This window comes from Rhinopithecus roxellana, chromosome 13 (assembly GCF_007565055.1).
Source record: "Rhinopithecus roxellana isolate Shanxi Qingling chromosome 13, ASM756505v1, whole genome shotgun sequence".
NCBI classification, from domain to species: domain Eukaryota; kingdom Metazoa; phylum Chordata; class Mammalia; order Primates; family Cercopithecidae; genus Rhinopithecus; species Rhinopithecus roxellana.
In genome coordinates this window covers 47,211,740-47,232,412 of record NC_044561.1, presented here as the reverse complement: position 1 = coordinate 47,232,412, position 20,673 = coordinate 47,211,740, and the positions used below count along the sequence as shown (strand labels likewise).

General features: G+C 47.8%; 1 protein-coding gene across 1 annotated transcript in view; it reads right to left on the bottom strand.

Moving 5' to 3' along the window:
• HUNK (hormonally up-regulated Neu-associated kinase) overlaps positions 1-20,673 on the bottom strand; it is a 126,236-nt gene that overhangs the window by 69,655 nt on the left and 35,908 nt on the right. Inside the window, exon 2 of the mRNA XM_030915155.1 lies at positions 6,585-6,877. Within this exon, the coding sequence (XP_030771015.1) occupies positions 6,585-6,877 (293 nt within the window). The remainder of the gene's footprint in view (positions 1-6,584; positions 6,878-20,673) is intronic.

Genomic DNA, 20,673 nt, shown 5'->3' with positions numbered 1-20,673 from the left:
TGTATTCATTCAATTTTCCTTCCTTCATTCAACAAAGTCTTACTGTGTGCCCACTGGGCTGAGCACTGGGCTAAGCTGTGGCCTGTGCAGAAGGCAGATAGAGAGAAGTAACCACAGGATACGTGCTCAGAAAGAAAAGTAGAGGGTGCTGTGAGTCTATGGCCAGGGGGCCAAGCCTGGAGGGCTTCCCAGAGAAGGTGAGCCTGGAGCTGGGACCTGAAGGATGAGTAGAATTCAGCCAAAGACAACAAGGGCAGTGCAAGCAGAGAACAGCTATGGGGCCATGAGCACAGAGAACTGTGGGCCTCAGCTTCCTGTGGATAAAATGAATGGGTTGGACTCAGTAGTAATTACAGAGAACATGGACTCAGTCCTTACACAGTGTCTCGGTTTTGAGCACTTCATGCAGACTGACTTATCTAATCCTCACAACAGCCATGTGAAGTGGAGAATCCATTTTCCCTGTTGTGTAGCTGCGGAAAGGGAGGTACAAAAGCTCGAGTGATTTGCCCAGCACCACTCTGGAGTGGTCAAACCAGCACATGGACAAGGGGGTCTGGCTTTTGCGTCAGCGCTGCAGACCACTGTGCATCTCAATCTATGAAGCTGTTGGACTGGAGCTTGGCAAGAGCTCACATTTCCAATGCGATTTTTTTAAAACCCAATTAAACACAAAACTTTTGCTGTCACTGGTGCCTCCAGATATGTGCTCGCTCTCAGCAGAAGGCCCTGGGATTCCACCCAGCTCCTGGATGTGAGCAGGAATCGTTCCCTCTCATCTGCTGTCCCCTTCCTCTCCTCTCCAAGAAACCCGAAAGTTAACAGACTTCTTTTTTTTTTTTTTTTTTGAGATGGAGTCTCGCTCTGTCACCCAGGCTGGAGTGCAGTGGCCGGATCTCAGCTCACTGCAAGCTCTGCCTCCCGGGTTTATGCCATTCTCCTGCCTCAGCCTCCCGTGTAGCTGGGACTACAGGTGCCCGCCACCTCGCCCGGCTAGTTTTTTGTATTTTTTAGTAGAGACGGGGTTTCACCGTGTTGGCCAGGATGGTCTCGATCTCCTGACCTCGTGATCCGCCCGTCTCGGCCTCCCAAAGTGCTGGGATTACAGGCTTGAGCCACCGCGCCCGGCCTTAACAGACTTCTTAACCCCCCAACCAGCACAGGTTGGGCCTGCTTCTTGTCAGGCCAAAAAGAACAAAGAAGGGCCTCCTGTCTTCCACTCCTTCCTCTTAGGCGCAGAGAGCCCTTTTCTCCATATTGATGAACGGATAAGGTCATGGCCCTGGGAGCCATGGTGTTGACACACATCCGAGCTCAGGCTCCGGCTCCCTTTGATCATGTGTCTCTTTCTCCTGGTCCTGCAGCCCCATGGCTTTTCTCTTCCTGCTTAGGGATGGTGGTATTGTATTATCCAGTTGTGTTTTATCTGTATAGTTTGATTGGACTTTGTAATTTTGAATGAACACATGAATCTCAAATTAGCCTCTCAGCAGAATCGGCATTCTAGGTGATTCATGTTAAGAGTTGATGCTCTATATACAATAGGCAAATCATCAGATTTTGGCATCCTGCTGGGTGAGCACGTTTAGGGGAAGGAAAAGCAACCTGTTATATTTTAGAGAAGCTTAGACAATTCTAAAATAGAATAATGAAGAAGTTAGACCACACTCTACCTTTGTAAAAATGAACAACAGCCCTAGACACAGAGGCTGTGGCAAGTCTAGTCTAATAGGAAGTTCTCTGCCAGCAAAGCGAATCTGCTTTATACATGCTTAGCTTCCTTTGAAAAAACAAACAAACAAACAAAAACCTACTTGTCATATTTATTGTTTCTTTTAAATGATGTTTAAATACTTCTGGAAAGATAAATAATTATTTCGATTTAATGCCGCAGGAAATGAGGGCTCTGCTAGCATTAAGTTGATTATGACATAACAACATAATATCAGCCTAATCAGGAACTGCATTTTTAAAGCATCCCCTAACACACACACACACACACACACACACACACACACACCCAAAAGCCCCTAAAATCATAGTACACATATAGCCACAAAAAAATTCATCCTGAATCCTTTTGCATGATCCAATATATTTACTCAGAAATCTTCCCACCAGGGACTCCATGGCCTCTCTGAAATGCAATAGTAGTCTCTTATTCATTTGAAAAATCTAACCTCAAAATAATTTATGAAATTCATTCCACCTTTGCAGCATAAAAGAGAAAATTCTTTATGAGAAAGGGCTCCAGTAAAGAACATACCAGTGGTCAGTTGAAATACGAACACCCAAAATTAGTGGTATAGAGTCTTTGAAAGTCAAGACATTCCGTTAAAGCCACTATGAATATATTCTAAACAAGCATTTTAATGTGAGGTCTCAACCACCTAATCACCTATGTCCATGTGCGGTGACACACATTAACATGATTTTTAGAGGGAAACGTGAAAAAAATCTTCCTAAATCATCCATGCATTTCCAGTCTTCTCTAACTTTAAAAGATCTGAGCCCTTGCCATTATTGGATTATAAATATATTCCTGAGGAGAGAGAGGCAAAAGTAGAAAAAGCTGGAGATCAGAGAAAGAAAAAGTATACCATCTTTGCTATCAAAACATTATTAAATTCATTGCTTTGACATTCTGACAGTAATTGCGCGGAGAGGGATTGGATTTTGTTAAAATTACTTTAAAAGGGCTGTTGAGAATTTCCTGCAGGAGAGGCCAGTGTGCGAGGCGCAGCTTCCACTTGGTTTTCTTTGTTGTTCTCACAATCCTGAGAAGCTCAGTGCTCATCGTATTTTTGACAGCACAAAATCCTTGGAGAAAACACCCTGAGTACCACAAAAAGCTCTGCCGCTCGCAGTCCCTCGTTCTGTTTTCCACTGTGACCTGCGGGGTCGGTAATCCAAGCTGATTCACTTGTGAGATTTCTGCCTTTGTCATCTTAATAAACGAAGACGGAGCCAGGCACACTTACGACTATCATTTTCCTAATAACGGCAGAGCTATGACACCTCAGGCTACCCAAGGGTATTGTTGGGAAGAGCCAAAAATAGCGTGATTCACTTACCATTCCTGAATGTTCTCTTCCTTGCTAATCTAAGCCCAAAGAGTTCTAATGAAGTGTGATCTCATGACAACACGCATGACTAAGAATACGTATGTGAAGAGGTGCTCTCACCTCAGTGAGGAGGAAATGATTGGCCTGAGTGGTGCCTACCCAAGGCTGGCTCTAGAAAAGGCCTGGACAATGGACCTCCCCTGGGTTTAGCCATGAGAGGGCAGAGCATCCCACGGCACCAATCCCATTAGTAAGGTAACAGCTCTCTCCACCTTGGAAGTCTAAGTTCTATTAAGTAAAGGCCTGGAGCTGCTTTTGTCACTGATCAGAAAATAAACGGCTTTCATGGCTGGGCACAGTGGCTCACATCTGTAATCCCAGCACTTGGGGTGTGGTCGAGGAGGGTGGATCATTTGAGGTCAGGAGTTTGAGACCAGCCTGGGCAACATGGCAAAAGCCCATCTCTACTAAAAATACAAAAATAGCTGGGCATGGTGGCATGTGCCTGTAATCCTAGCTACTCGGGAGGCTGAGGCAGGAGAATCTCTTGAACCTGGGAGGCGGAAGTTGCAGTGAGCCGAGATTGCGCCATTGCACTCCAGCCTGGGTGACAGAGCAAGACTCCATCTCGAAAAACCAAAAAAAAACAAAAACAAAAACAAAAAACAGAAAGAAAGAAAATGGCTTTCAAACAGATAAAACTCGATTATCATTATTAAAATTAAAATTAGAGGCCGGGCGCGGTGGCTCAAGCCTGTAATCCCAGCACTTTGGGAGGCCGAGACGGGCGGATCACGAGGTCAGGAGATCGAGACCATCCTGGCTAACACGGTGAAACCCCGTCTCTACTAAAAAAAAATACAAAAAACTAGCCGGGCATGGTGACGGGCGCCTGTAGTCCCAGCTACTCGGGAGGCTGAGGCAGGAGAATAGCGGGAACCCGGGAGGTGGAGCTTGCAGTGAGCTGAGATCCGGCCACAGCACTCCAGCCTGGGCGACAGAGCGAGACTCTGTCTCAAAAAAAAATAATAATAATAATAATAATAATAAAATTAGATTTACCATTAAATGTTGAATTTTTTAAAAATATGTGTTTCCTCAAAAGGATAAAGAAAGTTGACATATGACCCAGCAATTCCACTCCTAAGAGTGGAGTTTTCTGAGAAGTAAAACAGCGCTCATAGCAGTATTACTAGCCAAAGTGTGGGAACAACTCAAACGGATCAGCCAGCTGTGGTATATCCATACACGGAGTATTATGCAGTCATAAAAAGGAAGGAGACACTGACACATGCTATAACTTAGACAAACCTGAAAAACATAACGCTGTATGAAAGAAATCAATCACAAAAGACTATATATTATATAATTCCATTTATATGAAATGGCCAGAATAGGCAAATCCATAGACACAGAAAGTAAATTAGTAGTTGCCAGGGCTGGGGAAGAGGCAAATGGGGAGTGACTGCTAATGGGTACAGGGTTTCTTTTGGGGGGGTAATAAAAATATTCTAAAATTAGAAGGTGGTGATGGTTGCACAACTCTGTGAATACACTAAAAAACACTAGATTATACACTTGTAAATGGTGACTTTAATAGTACATAAATGTATTAATTTAAAAATATTTTAACATACACGTGCACACACGTGTGCATGTTTACATATATACACACATAAATAAGTCATGCTTCAATCTTGCTTTTTAAAGTAAGCACCAATTAAAAATGATTTCTAGGCCAGGTGCGGTGGTTCACGCCTGTAATCCCAGCACTTTGGGAGGCCGAGGAGAGCGGATCACCTGAGGTCAGGAGTTCGAGACCAGCCTGACCAACATGGAGAAACCCCGTCTCTACTAAAAACACAAAATCAGCCGGGCGTAGTGGCTCATGCCTATAATCCCAGCTACTAGGGAGGGTGATGCAGGAGAATCGCTTGAACCTGGGAGGCGGAGGTTGCGGTGAGCCGAGATCGCACCATTGCACTCTGGCCTGGGCAACAACAGTGAAACTCCGTCTCCAAAAAAAAAAAAAAAAAAGAGATTTCTAGGCCAGGCGCGGTGGCTCACACCAATAATCCCAGCACTTTGGAGGGAGGCCAAGGCGGGTGGATCACCTGAGGTCAGGAGTTTGAGACCAGCCTGACCAACATAGCGAAACTCTGTATTCAAAATACAAAAACTGGCCAGGCATGGTGGTGGGCACTTGTAATAATCCCAGCTACTTGGGAGGCTGAGGCAGGAGAATGTCTTGAACCTGGGAAGCGGCAGTTGCAGTGAGCCAAGACTGCGCCATTGCACTCCAGCCTAGGCGACAAAGTGAGACTCAGTCTCAAAAACAAAACCAAAAAAAAAAAAAGATTTCTGGTTGTCCTCAATAACCCAGAGTAATTATTGATCATAATTTCACAAAGGAAAAACCATGCATTTGTTGGTGACGTCAACACTCCCTTGGAGGAAAAGAGGGAGCTTTTATTTCTTTAAATTCATTTGATCTTATTTTCATACCATACTAAAAGCAGGCACCCACCACCACCAACAGCAACACTGCTAAGAATGCTGCTTCCATTCACTTTCTTTGTAGAGCCCCTTCCTAGGAAGCAACAAGCTATTAAAAGCAAGCTTGATTTTCATAATTATTTGCAAGACTGGTTTGGTTTGTGGAAAACACTCCTTGATTTCAAGGGCAAGTTCAAAATTCGAATGGTGATTCAATTTCATTGAATAAAACAGCTATTGAGTGGCTCCCATATGTAAAGCAAAGACAATGAAAGCACCATCATACCTTGCACTAATCTCATGCCATCTTAACACTGGTTCTTTCAGGCACCTAAACAACTGGTCTCAGGACTATGCAAACAAGAAGAAAAGCAGCTAACACCTGATGCCTACTAGGTACCAAACGCTGTCCTAAGCTCTTCCCATGTATTAACTCATTGACCCTTACTCCAACTGAGAGAGAAGTGTTACTATTATTCACATTTTACAGATTAAAAGACTGAGGCTCAGAGAGGTTAGTAACTTGCCCAAGGTCACATAACTATTACAGGGCAGAGCCAGGTTGCAAGCCCAGTCACTCTGGCTTCAGATTCTACTCTTTTAACCCTCACACTGGCATTAACCCAATTCACAAAACAATTCCATGGAATAAAAATACAGAAAAATTCCCAGCCTGGCCAACATGGTGAAACCCTGTCTCTACTAAAACTACAAAAACATTAACCAGGTGTGGTGGCAGGTGCCTGTAATCCCAGGTACTGGAGAGGCTGAGGCAGGAGAATTGCTTGAACCCACAAGGTGGAGGTTGCAGTGAGCCGTGACTGTGCCATTGTACTCCAGCCTGAGCAACAAGAACAAAACTCCGTCTCAAAAACATTAACAAATAAAATAAAATAAAAATATAGAAAAATTGTAAAACAGGCTGCAATTGCTCAGCCTTTCTCAGAGGCTGAGAGGGTGCCGAAGCCCAGTGCCATCTGTGGACCTCACAGTCAGTGATCATCAGCGTGGCCTGGCCCTTACCTGTGGACCACCCCAGCCCGGTGCAGGTGCTCTACAGCGGAGATGAGCTGCCGGATGTATCTGCGGGCTTCGGACTCCTCCAGCCGCTTCTTCTCATAGATCTTGTGCATCAGGTTGCCCCCAGGGCACAGCTCCATGACCAGGTAGTAGCTGTTTTCCGTCTCTAAAATATCAAGGAGCTGAGTGATATTGGGATGGCGGATCATCTGCTGGATCTGACCCTCTCGCCGCAGGTTTTTGGTGACATAGGTGTCCTTTTTGGCTCTCTTCTTATCGATGACTTTTATGGCCACCTAAGGAGAAAACAAGAACATGCCTGTTCTTACAGACATTACAGACAATAGTGATTCCTTGGCTATGCACAGGAACCCAAGAAAAATGTTAGCTATTTCTCTGCAGAGGAGAAACACTTACCTAAACCAGCATCAACAGAAAATATATAATACACATTTATACTTATGCATATACCATATACACACACACACACGTATGTATAACATTAGGAAAAATCAAAAGGTCCAGTGATTAAGGAAGACAATGAAATTTACCTAAGAAAACCTGAATGGCTGTCTGGAAGGCACAGTGCAGGATTAATGTCAAATTTATTTTTCTGCAGGATGGGAAGATGAAACAACAATGTCTCTTCCAGCAAAGGGCTCGTCTCACTCCCCTTCAGGACTCACCATCATCTCCCTCCAGGTCTGAGGACCCCCAATCACTTCAGAAACAGCTAAATCAGCCCCCAATCTTAGTTCTGGGGCATGGTTGGGGGACTCTGCCCAAAGATGCAGCACCCCTAGCCTTGCTCCACCCTCTCTCTGCCCTGCACAGGCCCTCAAGCCTCCTTCCTTTGATGAATTACCTCCCCGGGAAACTCACAGAGAACCCACACTGTCAGGACCCAACCTTTGTAGTTATTCAGGAGCACATTTTTATGACCCCCAGGAAGCTCCTCCTGCGTCACTTCCCCCACAACCAACTTGTCATAAGACGTAGGGTGGGAGGGAGGGAAGAACAGAAGGAAGGATGGAGGGACAGAGGGAAGGGAAGATTGTCTTTTCCACCCAAATCCGCATCTGTCCCCAGTTCTCTTTCCTTTAGGGGAAGTCACCTCTCCATTGTATTCACCCTTTTCCTTCCTTCCTTCCTTCCTTCCTTCCTTCCTTCCTTCCTTCCTTCCTTCCTTCCTTCCTTCCTTCCTTCCTTCCTTCCTTCCTTCCTTCCTTCCTTCCTTCCTTCCTTCCTTTCTTCCTTCCTTCCTCTCTCCCTCCCCTTCCTCCCTCCCTCCCCTTCCTCATTCCTTCCTTCCTTTCTTTCTTATTCTCTCTTTTTCTCTTTCTTTCTTTCTTGACAGAGTCTCTCTGTTGCCCAGACTGGAGTACATGGTGCAATGGTGGCTCACAGAAGCCTCAACCTCCTGGGCTTAAGTGATCCTCCCACCTCAGCCTCCCAGGAGCTGGGACTATAAGCACACACCAACATGGCTGGCTCATTTTTTTCTTTTTGTAGAGACAGATCGCCCCATGTTGCCCAGGCTGGTCTTGAACTCCTGGCCTCCAGTGATTCTCCCCGTCAGCTTCCCAAAGCACTGGTGTCAAAGGTGTGAGTCACCACGCCCGGCTGCCCTGTTCTTTCTTTGGTCTTCACTCCCCTCTCTAATGTGATCAGCCACTGACATCAACACATGATGTCAATGTCTTCTGCCAGCTGCCTCGCCACCTGTCCTTCCTCTCTGTTCCCCTACACCACCCATCTGGTTCATTCCAACCACTGCCCCCAGCGCCCAGACTCCCCTCATGAACTGAGACTCGAGCACCACAGGAACACCTTCGTACACAGCTGTGGAGCCTCCGGGTGCAGGATGAAGACAGTGGACCTTCCATTTCTTGTTATTTCTCTTTTTTGTAATTACATTTTGTACCTGTTTCACAATGCACTCAATATGCATTATATATAATATGCCATACACAGAGGTACAAGTATAGAAATAAATAATAAGTAAATAAATACAGATGAATACATGTTTTCAGTGCGGGGCTCAAATATTATTTTGTGGACATAGTTCACAATAAAGAAGAAAACAAAAGTCTGAGATCTAATGTACAGTGTGGTGACTAGGTTTAACAACAATGTATTGCACACTTGAAAACTGCTAAGGGGCCGGGCGTGGTGGCTCACACCTGTAATCCCAGCACTTCGGGAGGCCAAGGTGGGTGAATCACTTGAGGTCAGGAGTTCGAGACCAGCCTGGCCAACATGTTGAAAACCTGTCTCTACCAAAAATACAAAAATTAGCTGGGCATGGTGAATGATGCCTGTAATCCCAGCTACTCAGGAGGCTGAGGCAGGAGAATCACTTGAACCCAGGAGGTAGAGGTTGTAGTGAGCTGAGATCGCGCCATTACACTCCAGCCTGGACAACAAGAACAAAACTCCATCTCAAAAAAAGAAAGAAAGAAAACTGCTAAGAGAGAAAGTTTTAATGTTCTCAACACACACGCACAAATGATAACCCTGTGGGGCAATGGACGTGTCCATTAGCTTGACCGTGGTAACCATTTCACAACGTGTTTATTCACTGAAGCCCCACCCTGCACACTGGACATACATGCAGTTATCTGTCTTTAACCTCCATAACGCTGAAGAAAACCTTAAAAAACAAAAAGAAAATAAAAAAGGGGAAAAAGTCCAAACTAAAGGCAAACTTTAAATTAAACAAAATAGTGACCGAATCAATAAAAGTCTGGCCGCCCCGAGCGTGGACTAAGGCATGGATGTCACCTCTTCCTGAGGCTCCTCCCGGCCTCTTGAATTCACTCTACACTCTGCCTCCAAATCAGCGGGTCTGGAACTCTTTGATTTCTTGCAGAAGCTCTTGACGTCTCACTGCTGCCTATGGGAGCACCCAAGCATCTTCTCCATCAGCCCCACCACCACCCAGCCCAAACTCCTCCCAGATCTCCCTCCTGGCATGTCTCGCCACTTCCTGGGACCTGCATTCTGTCACTCTCCAGGTACTCCAGCCACCCCCTTTCCCCACTCAAGCCCCCAACCCCAGGTCCTCCAGAGGCTAACCGCCCTTCCAGAGATTCCCCTACACCTTCCTTCCCTATGTCCTTACACATCAGCCTCTGTGGTAAGATCCCCCTCTACCACACACAGCACTTTATAAACAGCAAGTGACTAATAGTGACTAAACAATGGAATCACCAAACAAAGATGGATGTAAACAGCATAATCTATTATCTCCTCTATACAGCAATGTCTTTTTTTTTTTTTTTTGAGATGGAGTCTCGCTCTGTGACCCAGGCTGGAGTGCAGTGGCACAATCTTGGCTCCCTGCAACCTCTGTCTCCCAGGTTCAAGCAATTCTCCTGCCTCAGCCTCCTGAGTAACTGGGATTACAGGCGCCCACCACCACACTCAGCTGATTTTTGTATTTTTAGTAGAGACAGGGTTTGGCCATGTTGGCCAGGCTGGTCTCGAACTCCTGGCCTCAAGTGATCCACCCACCTCAGCATCCCAAAGTACTGGGATTATAAGCGTAAGCCACCATGTCCAGCCCAGAGTCTCATTTTAATAGGGAGGTTCAGGCCCTTAATCCAAATATGTGAGTAACAAAGAGTCAATCAGCCCCCAAGGGGACCAGACAGGCTAGAAGAGCCCCTGCCATCCACACCTCACAGCATGGGGCCTGCACTACCCCAAGTCAACTCAGGCCGATGCTCTCAGTCCACAGGAGGTAAAGGTACACGCTGGCTGTGCCTGGCCCCAGGTAGTTCAAGGGATGCTAAACTAACAGCTTTGTAAACTGTTAGTCTCCAAAAACACATAGACACACACATATTTCATATCCGTCCTCTTGGGGAGGTGGAGAAAAAGGAATGCTGAAAAGTACAATTAGGCATTGTCTTTGCTCAACTCTGTGTTGCAGTATTTTAAAAATTACACCCTCTGGCAATGAAATTCTTAAAAGTACTGTGAACAAACAAGTCTAAAAGCCCAGCAGTAATACAATCTGCCTTTTTAACAGAGTATACGATTATTGTTAAGATACCTTATTAGCTCTTTAATTGCCTGTACCAGGTTGAATAATGGCCTAATCTCTGGATCATGTGACTTTATTTGGAAAAAGGATCTTTGCAGAAGTGATTAAGTGAAGAATTCTGAGATGAGATTAACCTAGATTACCTGAGTAGGCCCTAAATGTCCTCGTAAGTGTCCTCATAAAATAGAGAAAGAAGGAGCTTTCACGCAGATAAGCAGAGGGGGCAGCCACAGGAGGAAGGAGGCAGACACTGGGGTGACGGGGCCACAAGCCAAGGAATGTTGGCTGCCACTGGAAGACGGAAGAGGCAGGGAAGGATCCTCCCCTAGAGGCTCCGGAGATAGCGCGGCTCTGCCAATACTGTTTTAAGATTTCTGGCCTCCAGAACTGTGAGAGAATCAATTTGTTACTTTAAGCCACCAGAGTGGTAATTCATTAAAGCAGCCACAAGAAACGAATAGCTTCCCTGAAAACGTAAGAAAGGAATCTATCTGATGCTGCCCTTTGGGATGCATTTCCAGGCATGGAGAGACCCTCTTGGCAGTGGGGAATGACCCCAGCGTTCACCAGCAGCCTCTCTCTCCTCCTCACTATAGCCCTTCAATGTAGTCCAGGAGCCTCTGACAATTCCTTGTTGACTCCACCGTCCCCTCTGCTCCCCCACGTCCATGAGACCCACAGAGAGCAGAATCTTCACAAACTCACTCTCAGGCTCCACTCCCAGGGCTGAACCAGCCCATATCAGGGTTTTGCACCTCCATGGGCTATGTCAAGGTAGGACCCTATGAAGCTCCGTAACTGGTTAGCAAGTGTCTATGCTGCAGACCCCTCTGAACAGAAAGAACAGCCCAGGTGGCTCTTTCCATGAGTCTGGGCCTCATTATCATAGCCGCACAGCCAGGCTTAGGGGTGCACGCTAGGCTTTTCTTTGGGCAGTTCTTCCCATACCTTCCGACTTCTGCACAAATGCAGTATTTCCAAGCACTTCTCCCCACTCTCTCACTTCTTGCTCCTTCTCTAGCCCACCCTCCTCCCTTTCCTGAAGGTGAAAGGACAAGACAATGAGATGATCTATGGTGCTGGGGAAATACCCCCTGAAAACCCCACCCAGCCCCTTGTCCTCATCACCCTCAGTCCAGCCCCTCGTCCTCGTACCACTCAGCACAGCCCCTCGTCCTCATCCCCCTCAGTCCAGCCCCTCGTCCTCATCACCCTCAGTCCAGCCCCTCGTCCTCGTACCACTCAGTCCAGCCCCTCGTCCTCATACCACTCAGTCCAGCCCCTCGTCCTCATCACCCTCAGTCCAGCCCCTCGTCCTCGTACCACTCAGCACAGCCCCTCGTCCTCATACCACTCAGTCCAGCCCCTCGTCCTCATCACCCTCAGTCCAGCCCCTCGTCCTCGTACCACTCAGCACAGCCCCTCGTCCTCATACCACTCAGTCCAGCCCCTTGTCCTCATCACCCTCAATCCAGCCCCTCGTCCTCGTACCACTCAGCACAGCCCCTCGTCCTCGTACCACTCAGTCCAGCCCCTCGTCCTCATCCCCCTCAGTCCAGCCCCTCGTCCTCATCCCCCTCAGTCCAGCCCCTCGTCCTCATCCCCCTCAGTCCAGCCCCTCGTCCTCGTGCCCCTCAGTCCAGCCCCTTGACCTCATCCCCCTCAGTCCAGCCCCTTGTCCTCGTGCCCCTCAGTCCAGCCCCTCGTCCTCGTGCCCCTCAGTCCAGCCCCTCGTCCTCGTACCACTCAGCACAGCCCCTCGTCCTCATACCACTCAGTCCAGCCCCTCATCCTCGTACCACTCAGCACAGCCCCTCATCCTCGTACCCGTCCACCCAGCCCCTCGTCCTCGGACCACTCCGTCCAGCCCAGGCCATGGGGCGTTGTACCAATACCTTCTGTGAAGCAGGCCCAGTGTGGTAAGTCGAACAATGGCCTCCCAAAGATAGGCCCACATCCTAATCCCTGGAACCTGAAAATGTCATCTTTAGGGGGATGGGACTCTGCATACATGATGAAGAGGATCAGATAGACAGACAAGCAGAGAAGAAAGCAAAGTGAAGATGGAGACAAGAGAATAACGTGGTCACAAGCCCAGGAGATGCCAGCAGCCACCAGTGGCTGGGACAAGCCAAGTCCAAGTCTCCCCTGAAGGAAGCATGGCCTTACTGACACCTTGATCTCCAATGAGACTGATTTTGAACTTCCAGCCTCCAGACTGTGAGGGAATCACTTTCTGTTGTTTTAAGCCACCAAGTTTGTGGTCATTTGTTACAGCAGCAGCAGGAAACTAACATCCCTGGTGTGTGCCCTACCCTCATCTGACACCTTGATTCCCGAGTTCTGCCAGTCAACGGTCCCTCCCTGAAAACCCTGAGCCCTTAAGCTACCTCACCTGGGAGAAGGTTTCCTATTAAGCTTCCTCTCGATTTTCAAATGCCAGCTCATTACCAGCTTGTTTTCATCCACCCCCTGACTTACAAGCTCCGTGTTGATCATACTGAAATGGAATGCCATTCTTGATTACACAAAACCATTTAATCGACTTCATCTATAACAACTGAAATGGGGAAAAAATGAATGGGAAATTAAGGAAAAGTCAATCAGTGATCAGCAAAGGGAGACATCTAATTCAATTTGACAGTAATCAGAGGTTTGCAGGCAAAACAAAGCTAACACTGACTCTAACTGGGTAAAGCCCAACGCAATGATGGATCTCTAGCTGCAAAATAAACTGCTTGAGTCAGGAGAGTTTTACAGAGTGAAATTAAATCTCTGCTATCAAATGGCAGTAAAATAAGCAGGTTTAGCATGTTCCAGGCAACAGGAGTGATAGCACCACACCAATCAATGGCTCTTACCAACGCTGCAGGTTCACCGATTTACTTAAGGATGAGCCCCCCAGCCAATGCCACCGGAGAACTCCCAATTCAGTCCAGGGTGTGTGTGTGCGTGCGTGTGTGCGTGCGTGTGTGCGTGCGTGCGTGCGTGCGTGGTTGCGTGCGTGCGTGCGTGCGTTTGGGAATGGGAGTTTCAGGAGGGTATCTAAGCCTGGATGTCATCACGAGCACAAGAAAAACAACTTTCTGTCAAAGATCACTAAAACCAAGGCTCATCAACAGATCCAAGTTGCAAGGCTTTTCAAAATTTTACAAAGGAATCAGTTTTCCAAAGATTTCTCCCATATTTCCAAGATTAGTAGCAAAGTCCTGCAGTGGTGGAAAATTAGTAGAAAGAAAACAGCACAGTTCCAATATATGACAGTTGAAAGAGATTATTCATCAACTTCTTTTATTAATTAAGAAATAGCAGCTTGTGCAACATGGAGAAACCTCATCTCACAAAAATTAACCAGGCATGGTGGCTCGTGCCTGTAGTCCCAGCTGCTCAGGAGGCTGAGGTGTGTGATCGCTTGAGTCCGGGAGTTCCAGGCTGCAGTGAGCTATGATCTCACCACTGCACTCAAGCCTAGGCGACACAGTGAGACCCTGTCTCAGAAAAAGGAAAAACAGAAAGCATTTCTCACAACATGGTAACTCCACCCTCCTCCTTCCCTGACAAACAAACAACACCAATTGATGATGATGGATAAAATCAGCAAACCACTTTTAAATAAACAGCTAAGCTTGTAAGAAAGCAATGGAAATCCCTCAAGGCCAAAAATTCACTAGCAGCAGCTACAGAGATAAAGAAATACAAGATTCAGGAGAGACAGAAAGAGAGGAAATCCACCCAGGTGTGGTGGCTCACACCCGTCACCCCAGCACTTTGGGAGGCTGAGGCAGGCGGATCACTTGAAGTTAGGAGTTCGAGACCAGCCTGGCCAAACCCCTGGTGAAACCCCATCTCTACTGAAAATACAAAAATTAGCTGGGCCTGGTGATGCACACCTGTAGTCCCAGCTACTTGGGAGGCTGAGGCAGGAGAATCACTTGAACCTGGGAGACACAGCCTGCAGTGAGCCAAGAAAGCTCCACTGCACTCCAGCCTGGGTGACAGAGCGAGACTCCATCTCAAAAAAAAAAAAAAAAAAAAAAAAAGAGAGAGAGAGAGAAATGAAAAGAAAGAGAGAGGAAACCTTAAAGAAGGAGAAGAAGAGGAGGAAGAGTTGGCCCTGCACAAAAGGGGAAGCACTGCTCTCCTCAACACAGGACAGGAGGAAGAGGCCATGTGTGTGGATCCCAGTCCATCAGAAGAGGGGTCCTTTGCTAACCGTCAAGGAATTCATGCTTGACGGCCTCTGTTAGGCATTAGGAGAAAAAAAACCAATGTAGAATTTTACTTAGAATAAGGGATGCACAAAATGACCCAGGCCCAGTAATGTACCCAGTAATGACACACACTTCCATCAACCAATAGGTCTCTAAGATAATGGACATAAAGAAAGCACTTAGTACAGTGTGTGGCACTTACGAAGTGCTCCTTAAATTGACGCTGTTATTATCACTACCAATTTACTTTCAATGAATCAACCCGTAGAGAGGGTAAAAAAACATTCAAGCTCAGTTCAGCTAAGGGAAAAAAAATGTGCATTTCCTTGACCGGTGGTTTCAGCATATTAAAAAAGAAGGCTGAACTGTATCTCAGTGTTTTGAACTCTCTGGAATAGAGTTGCTTTTAAATCCCAACGCAATGACTTCCTATCAGGCGAGTCTCTCATCTTCTTTAAATATTGACTTAGCTGAGACTGTCTACATAGGATCAGAGTTAACAGGATTTTAAATTCATCCCTTCCTCCTGTATCACCCTTCACTGCCTTTAAAATTCATTACTCTGAAACACATCAAGTATTGATGTATCCAATCTCCAAAATGAGAAGTCAGATGTAAAATGGATCTTCTGTACGACTGAGAGGAAGGAAAAAAATACTGATCAAAGAGACCCCGTTTTAATATCGCAGAAATATACACACGTGTTTTACACATTATACAATGTGCTATGTTTTAGAAAGTTCATAGCCTTTCCTTAATCAAAGCACTTTTACACCATGTTTTAAATAATCAAAATGCACAGGGAATGGGAAGCCCTGATCAACTGAGTTTTCTTTTCACATGGAAATTATCCCCCAAAAAGCTTTCTTCCCAGAACACTTTGGTTTCTTAATGAATACTGTATGCTAAACTCAAATGAATCTTTCTTTCTTCAATAAACATTTATTAAGCACCTAAAATATACCTGCCAGTCTTCTAGGTATAAGTGTGTGCAGGTTGAACATCCCTAATCTCTAACCTGAAGACCCAAAATCCAACATGTTCCAGAATCTGAAACTTGTTAAGCATCAACATGACACCTATAGAAAATGCCCACTGGAGTATTTGGAATTAAGGGTGCTCCACTGGGTACAAAGCAAACATAAAAAAAAAATATCCCTAATCTAAAACACATCTGGTCCCAAGCAGAGAAGGGATAATTAACCTGTACTACAAAAGAGTCATGGATCTTTAGGTATATTTGTGGAGGCGGGGAGGATAATTCAGATTCTTTGTAATGGTTCAAGATTGCCATCTGCAATAGACTGAATTGTGTATGTTGAAGCACTAACCCCCAACATGACTGAAGAGAGAGAGACTTTAAAGAGGTTATTAACATTAAATGAGGTCATTAGAGTGGGCTCTAATCCAATAGGACTGATGTCCTTATTAGAAGGGGAAGAGACACCAGAACTCTATCTCTGAGCCTGCACAGAAAGGCCATGTGAGGACAGAGAGAGAAGGCAGTCATCTAGAAGCCAAGGCGAGAGCCTTGGGAGAAACCAACCCCACTGGCACCTTAAACTCGGACTTTCAGACTCCAGGACTGTGAAACATGAATTTCTGTTGTTTTAAGCCACCTAGTCCATGATATTTTGTTATGGCAGCCTGAGCAGACTAATAGACCATCTGAGCATCCTACAGTTCTACAGGATTCCCTGCGGAAGAGTAAAAATGTAAGAACAAAGGGCTAGCGTTCATTTACTGACGACTAGGGCCAGGTCGTTTTGTTTTGTTTTGTTTTGAGACAGAGTTTCACTCTTGTTGCCCAGGCTGGAGTGCAGTGGCAAGATCTCAGCTCACTGCAACCTCCGCCTCCTGGGTTCAAGCGATTCTCCTGCCTCAGCCTCCCGAGTGGCTGGGATTACAGGCATGAGCCACCACACCCGGCTAATTTTGTATTTTTAGTAGAGATGGGGTTTCTCCATGTTGGTCAGGCTGGTCTTGAACTCCCGATCACAGATGATCCGCCTGCCTCAGCCTCCCAAAGTGCTGGGATTACAGGCATGAGCCACCACACCAGGCTAATTTTGTATTTTTAGTAAAGATGGGGTTTCTCCATGTTGGTCAGGCTGGTCTTGAACTCCCGATCGCAGATGATCCGCCTGCCTCAGCCTCCCAAAGTGCTGGGATTACAGGCGTGAGCCACGGCACCCAGCCTAGGGCCAGGTCTTATAGTTCCTCTTCCACCCTCCTCCTGCCTTCCCCAGTCTGGAGATGTCACAGCAACAGCAGCTGGGCACGCAGGCTCTGAAGCTGCAAACCCTGGCTCTAAGAACATCCATCAGAGTCCTCAATAAGTGGTGGTCAGTAGGCTCTGCGTGTTTGGTTCAGAGGAGTGGGTAGACACGGAAGCCAGACAGCCCCTGCCCCGGATTGGCACTCCCACCACTCCCTCTGACTGTCTCACCAGGGTCCCTGGTACCCAGAGGCCACCCTCCCTGCTGACCTCTCATAGTCCCCTTGCCCTCCCAGGTCCCACACCTCCTGCTTCTCCCCCTGTAGCCTCCCTAAGGTTCTGTCCCAGGTCTTCCTCTGCTGGAGAGGCATGCGTCCACCCCTCCACTTCCAGCACGCTCATGACTGTCCATCTGCCCATGAGTGCTAATGCTTGTCCTGCTCACACCTCTTCCTCAGCTCTGACATGCCTCTGGCCATCCGCACCTGGATACTCTGTAAGCCTCCGAGCCTGTCACCTCCCCCTCCCCCAACTCCTCTCTGGGGCTCCCAGCTCAGCCTACAGCACCACCATCCACAGGTGGCCCTACTGTAACATCCTCCTCCAGCCATCCCGCCCCTATTCCCACACCTCATTCATCACCAAGAGTCTGTCACCTCCACCTTGGACAATCTCCCTCCCCTGCTGCAGCCGTCATCCCTCTGGCAGAGTTGGGCCTCCCTGCTAATCTCTCTGCCTCCTGTCTCCCACCCCCACCCAGCCCGGCCTGGAATTCCCTCCCACACACTTTTGGTCAGGTCAACCCCAGTTCCCACCCGCCACTGGCCTCAGGTTACAGTTTGCTTCCCCATCCAGACTGGCTGGGGTCACTCTGGGCCTCCCCAGCTGTCACTCCCAGCACACACACACTTCGCTGCTATGATACCCTCCACCGTACTTTCCACGAAAGCAGGAATGGTGTCTGACCTCCCAGCACCTAGCACAGGGTTGGGCTCACGGGAGCAAGGGAAAGAGGGAATCAATGAATAAATGAATGCACATGTGGAAGATCCCACCAGGACACTACAGGAAGTCAGTATAAGTTCTTGGTCATCTCTACTACTGCCTTGAGAAGTCCCACCATTGAAGCCCTCAGATTTCCCAGTTACAATGTAGGTAGACCAATGCCTTCCCTTCAAACATTAAAATCATTTAAATCAAATGTGGGTGCTATCTGTGAACACAGTTTCAGCTAGTGTGCGATCATGATGCAGAGTTCACAGACCTCTGCGTGAGAAATGTCCCCCAGGCAGATGGCTTGAGCCCAGGAGTTCCAAACCAGCCTGGGCCACACGGTGAAACCCCGTCTTTACCAAACAAATACAAAAACTTAGCCAGGCATGGTGGTGCAGGCCTGTGTTCCCAGCTCCCTGAGAGGCTGACGTGGGAAAACGGCTTGACCCTGGGAGGTTGACGCTGCAGTGAGCCGTGATCACACCACTGCACTCCAGCCTGGGAGACAGAGTGAGGGGCTATCTTGAACAAAAAAAAGAGAAATGTCCCCTTCTCAGAGAGACTTCCCCAACCAGCCTAATTACAACTCTACCCCTCTCCTCCCCCAACCGAGGCATTCACAATCTCCTAACCCTATTTTTCTCCATAACTCACTAGGCTACAGTAGGGTTTCCTTAGTCACCACATGAAATTCTCCCACCTCCAGACCCCTGCTGGGATTAGCCCTTTTGGCTCCTTCTCACATTTTTCAAGGCCAGGCCCATCCTTTTCCTAGAACACTTCCAGAACCCCCTTCCGGGCACCAAACCCTCGGCCATTTCAAAAGTGACTGAACCTGGTGTGTCCAGTGTCCAGCACCACATCAGGAACCTGGAAGGAGCTCCAGCAGCATGCCCTGGACAACAACAGGGGCAGCATGGACCTGGAAAGAAGATGGGGAGGGAGGGACGGCGGGGAAGGACGGATGCATGACCATGGCCAGTCCCGATCCCAGGTGTGCCTTCCAGATTCCACTTTGGGGTGGACAGCAGCTGGACAACTGACGCCGAGTGCCAATGCTAAAAAGTAGGTATGAGGAGACGGAGCCGCTGTGGAAAGTCCCAACAGAGACAGAAATTGAGGATCCATGCTGAGCCCAAGGCAGTAGGCAGTCGTCCCTGCTTGCTGTCCAGCCTTTCCTGCCGCAGAAAATGGTTTCTCGCTTCCTAAAAGTGTGCCTAAGAGTTGAGGACAGGTCATGGGGAGAAGGGGTGCCGGGGAGACCTCAAAGGTGCAGCATTACAGCAGGCAATCCATGACAGAAGGACTCTCATTCTTCACTACCAGCCCCCATGTGCCCCCGTAAAATTCCTGACATGCCAATGTCTAATTCTGGGCTGTCCCCTTGGTGGGCACTCCATCCCTCTCCCAAACTTGTCTGAGCTGTCGCCTTCTCCAAAGCAGCTAATTTAGAGGGACAGGAAGGCTCCCCAAAAGCGAGGACCATGAAAACACACCCAGGCTCCCCGTGGCTCCCAAAGGAAAGAAACCATGTCCTGAGGACACCTGTGCCACTCCCATCAGGCAGCCCTCGGCCTGTGCCACTCCCATCAGGCAGCCCTCGGCCTGTGCCACTCCCATCAGGCAGCCCTCGGCCTGTGCCACTCCCATCAGGCAGCCCTCGGCTTGACCGCCTCCTCGCTGTTCCTCAGCGGCAGAAACAGAGGTGTTCCTTCCCGGGGTGGGGGCCTTGGCCACATAGCACTCCCTCGACCTCTAAGATCCTGCCGAAATGTCAGCTCTCAGAGAAGCTTCCCTGACTCACCCATTTATAACCACATCACCTGGAGCTCACAACCCATGTGCTCCGGGGCTATTTGTCCCATAGCACTTAGCACCTCTGAAGTCCCACAGAACGGAGTGAGCATGGAATCTGCCCGATGCCTGGAATCTGCCCGACGCCTGGAAGCCCCAGAAGGGAGGGTCCCTCACTGACACGCTTACCGCATCCAGAACAGACCCCACACACAGGCGGCGCTCAATGAGTATTTCTTGAATGAATGCATCCAGGTGCCTATTTCAGAACCTGTTATGGGCTAAGTCATGTCCTTCCCCCAGAATTCCAGCTCTAGCCCCAGTGTGACTGTATAGTTGACCCTCCATGGGTTCCAACCTCAGATCAGAAATGTCGGGGAAAAAATAATTCACAAAGTTCCAATAGGCAAAACTTGAATTTGCCGCATGCCAAGTGCTGAGTGGAATCCACGTAAGTGAAGTGATGTGTAGGCACTGCATTAGGTATTCTAAGTAAGGTGGGGATGATTTAAAATATACAAGAGGATAGGTATAGGATATATGCAAATATGACACTATTTGTTATCAGGAACTCGAGCATCCTTGGATTCTGGTATCAGAAGGAGATCCTGCCCAGCACTTTGGGAGGCCGAGGTGGGCGGATCACCTGAGGCTGGGAGTTCGAGACCAGCCTGACCAACATGGCAAAACTCTGTTTCTACTAAAAATACAAAAATTAGGTGTGGTGGCACATGCCTGTAATCCCAGCTACTCGGGAGGCTGAGGCACAAGAATCACTTGAACCCGAAAGGCAGACATTGCAGTGAGCAGAGATCACGCCACTGT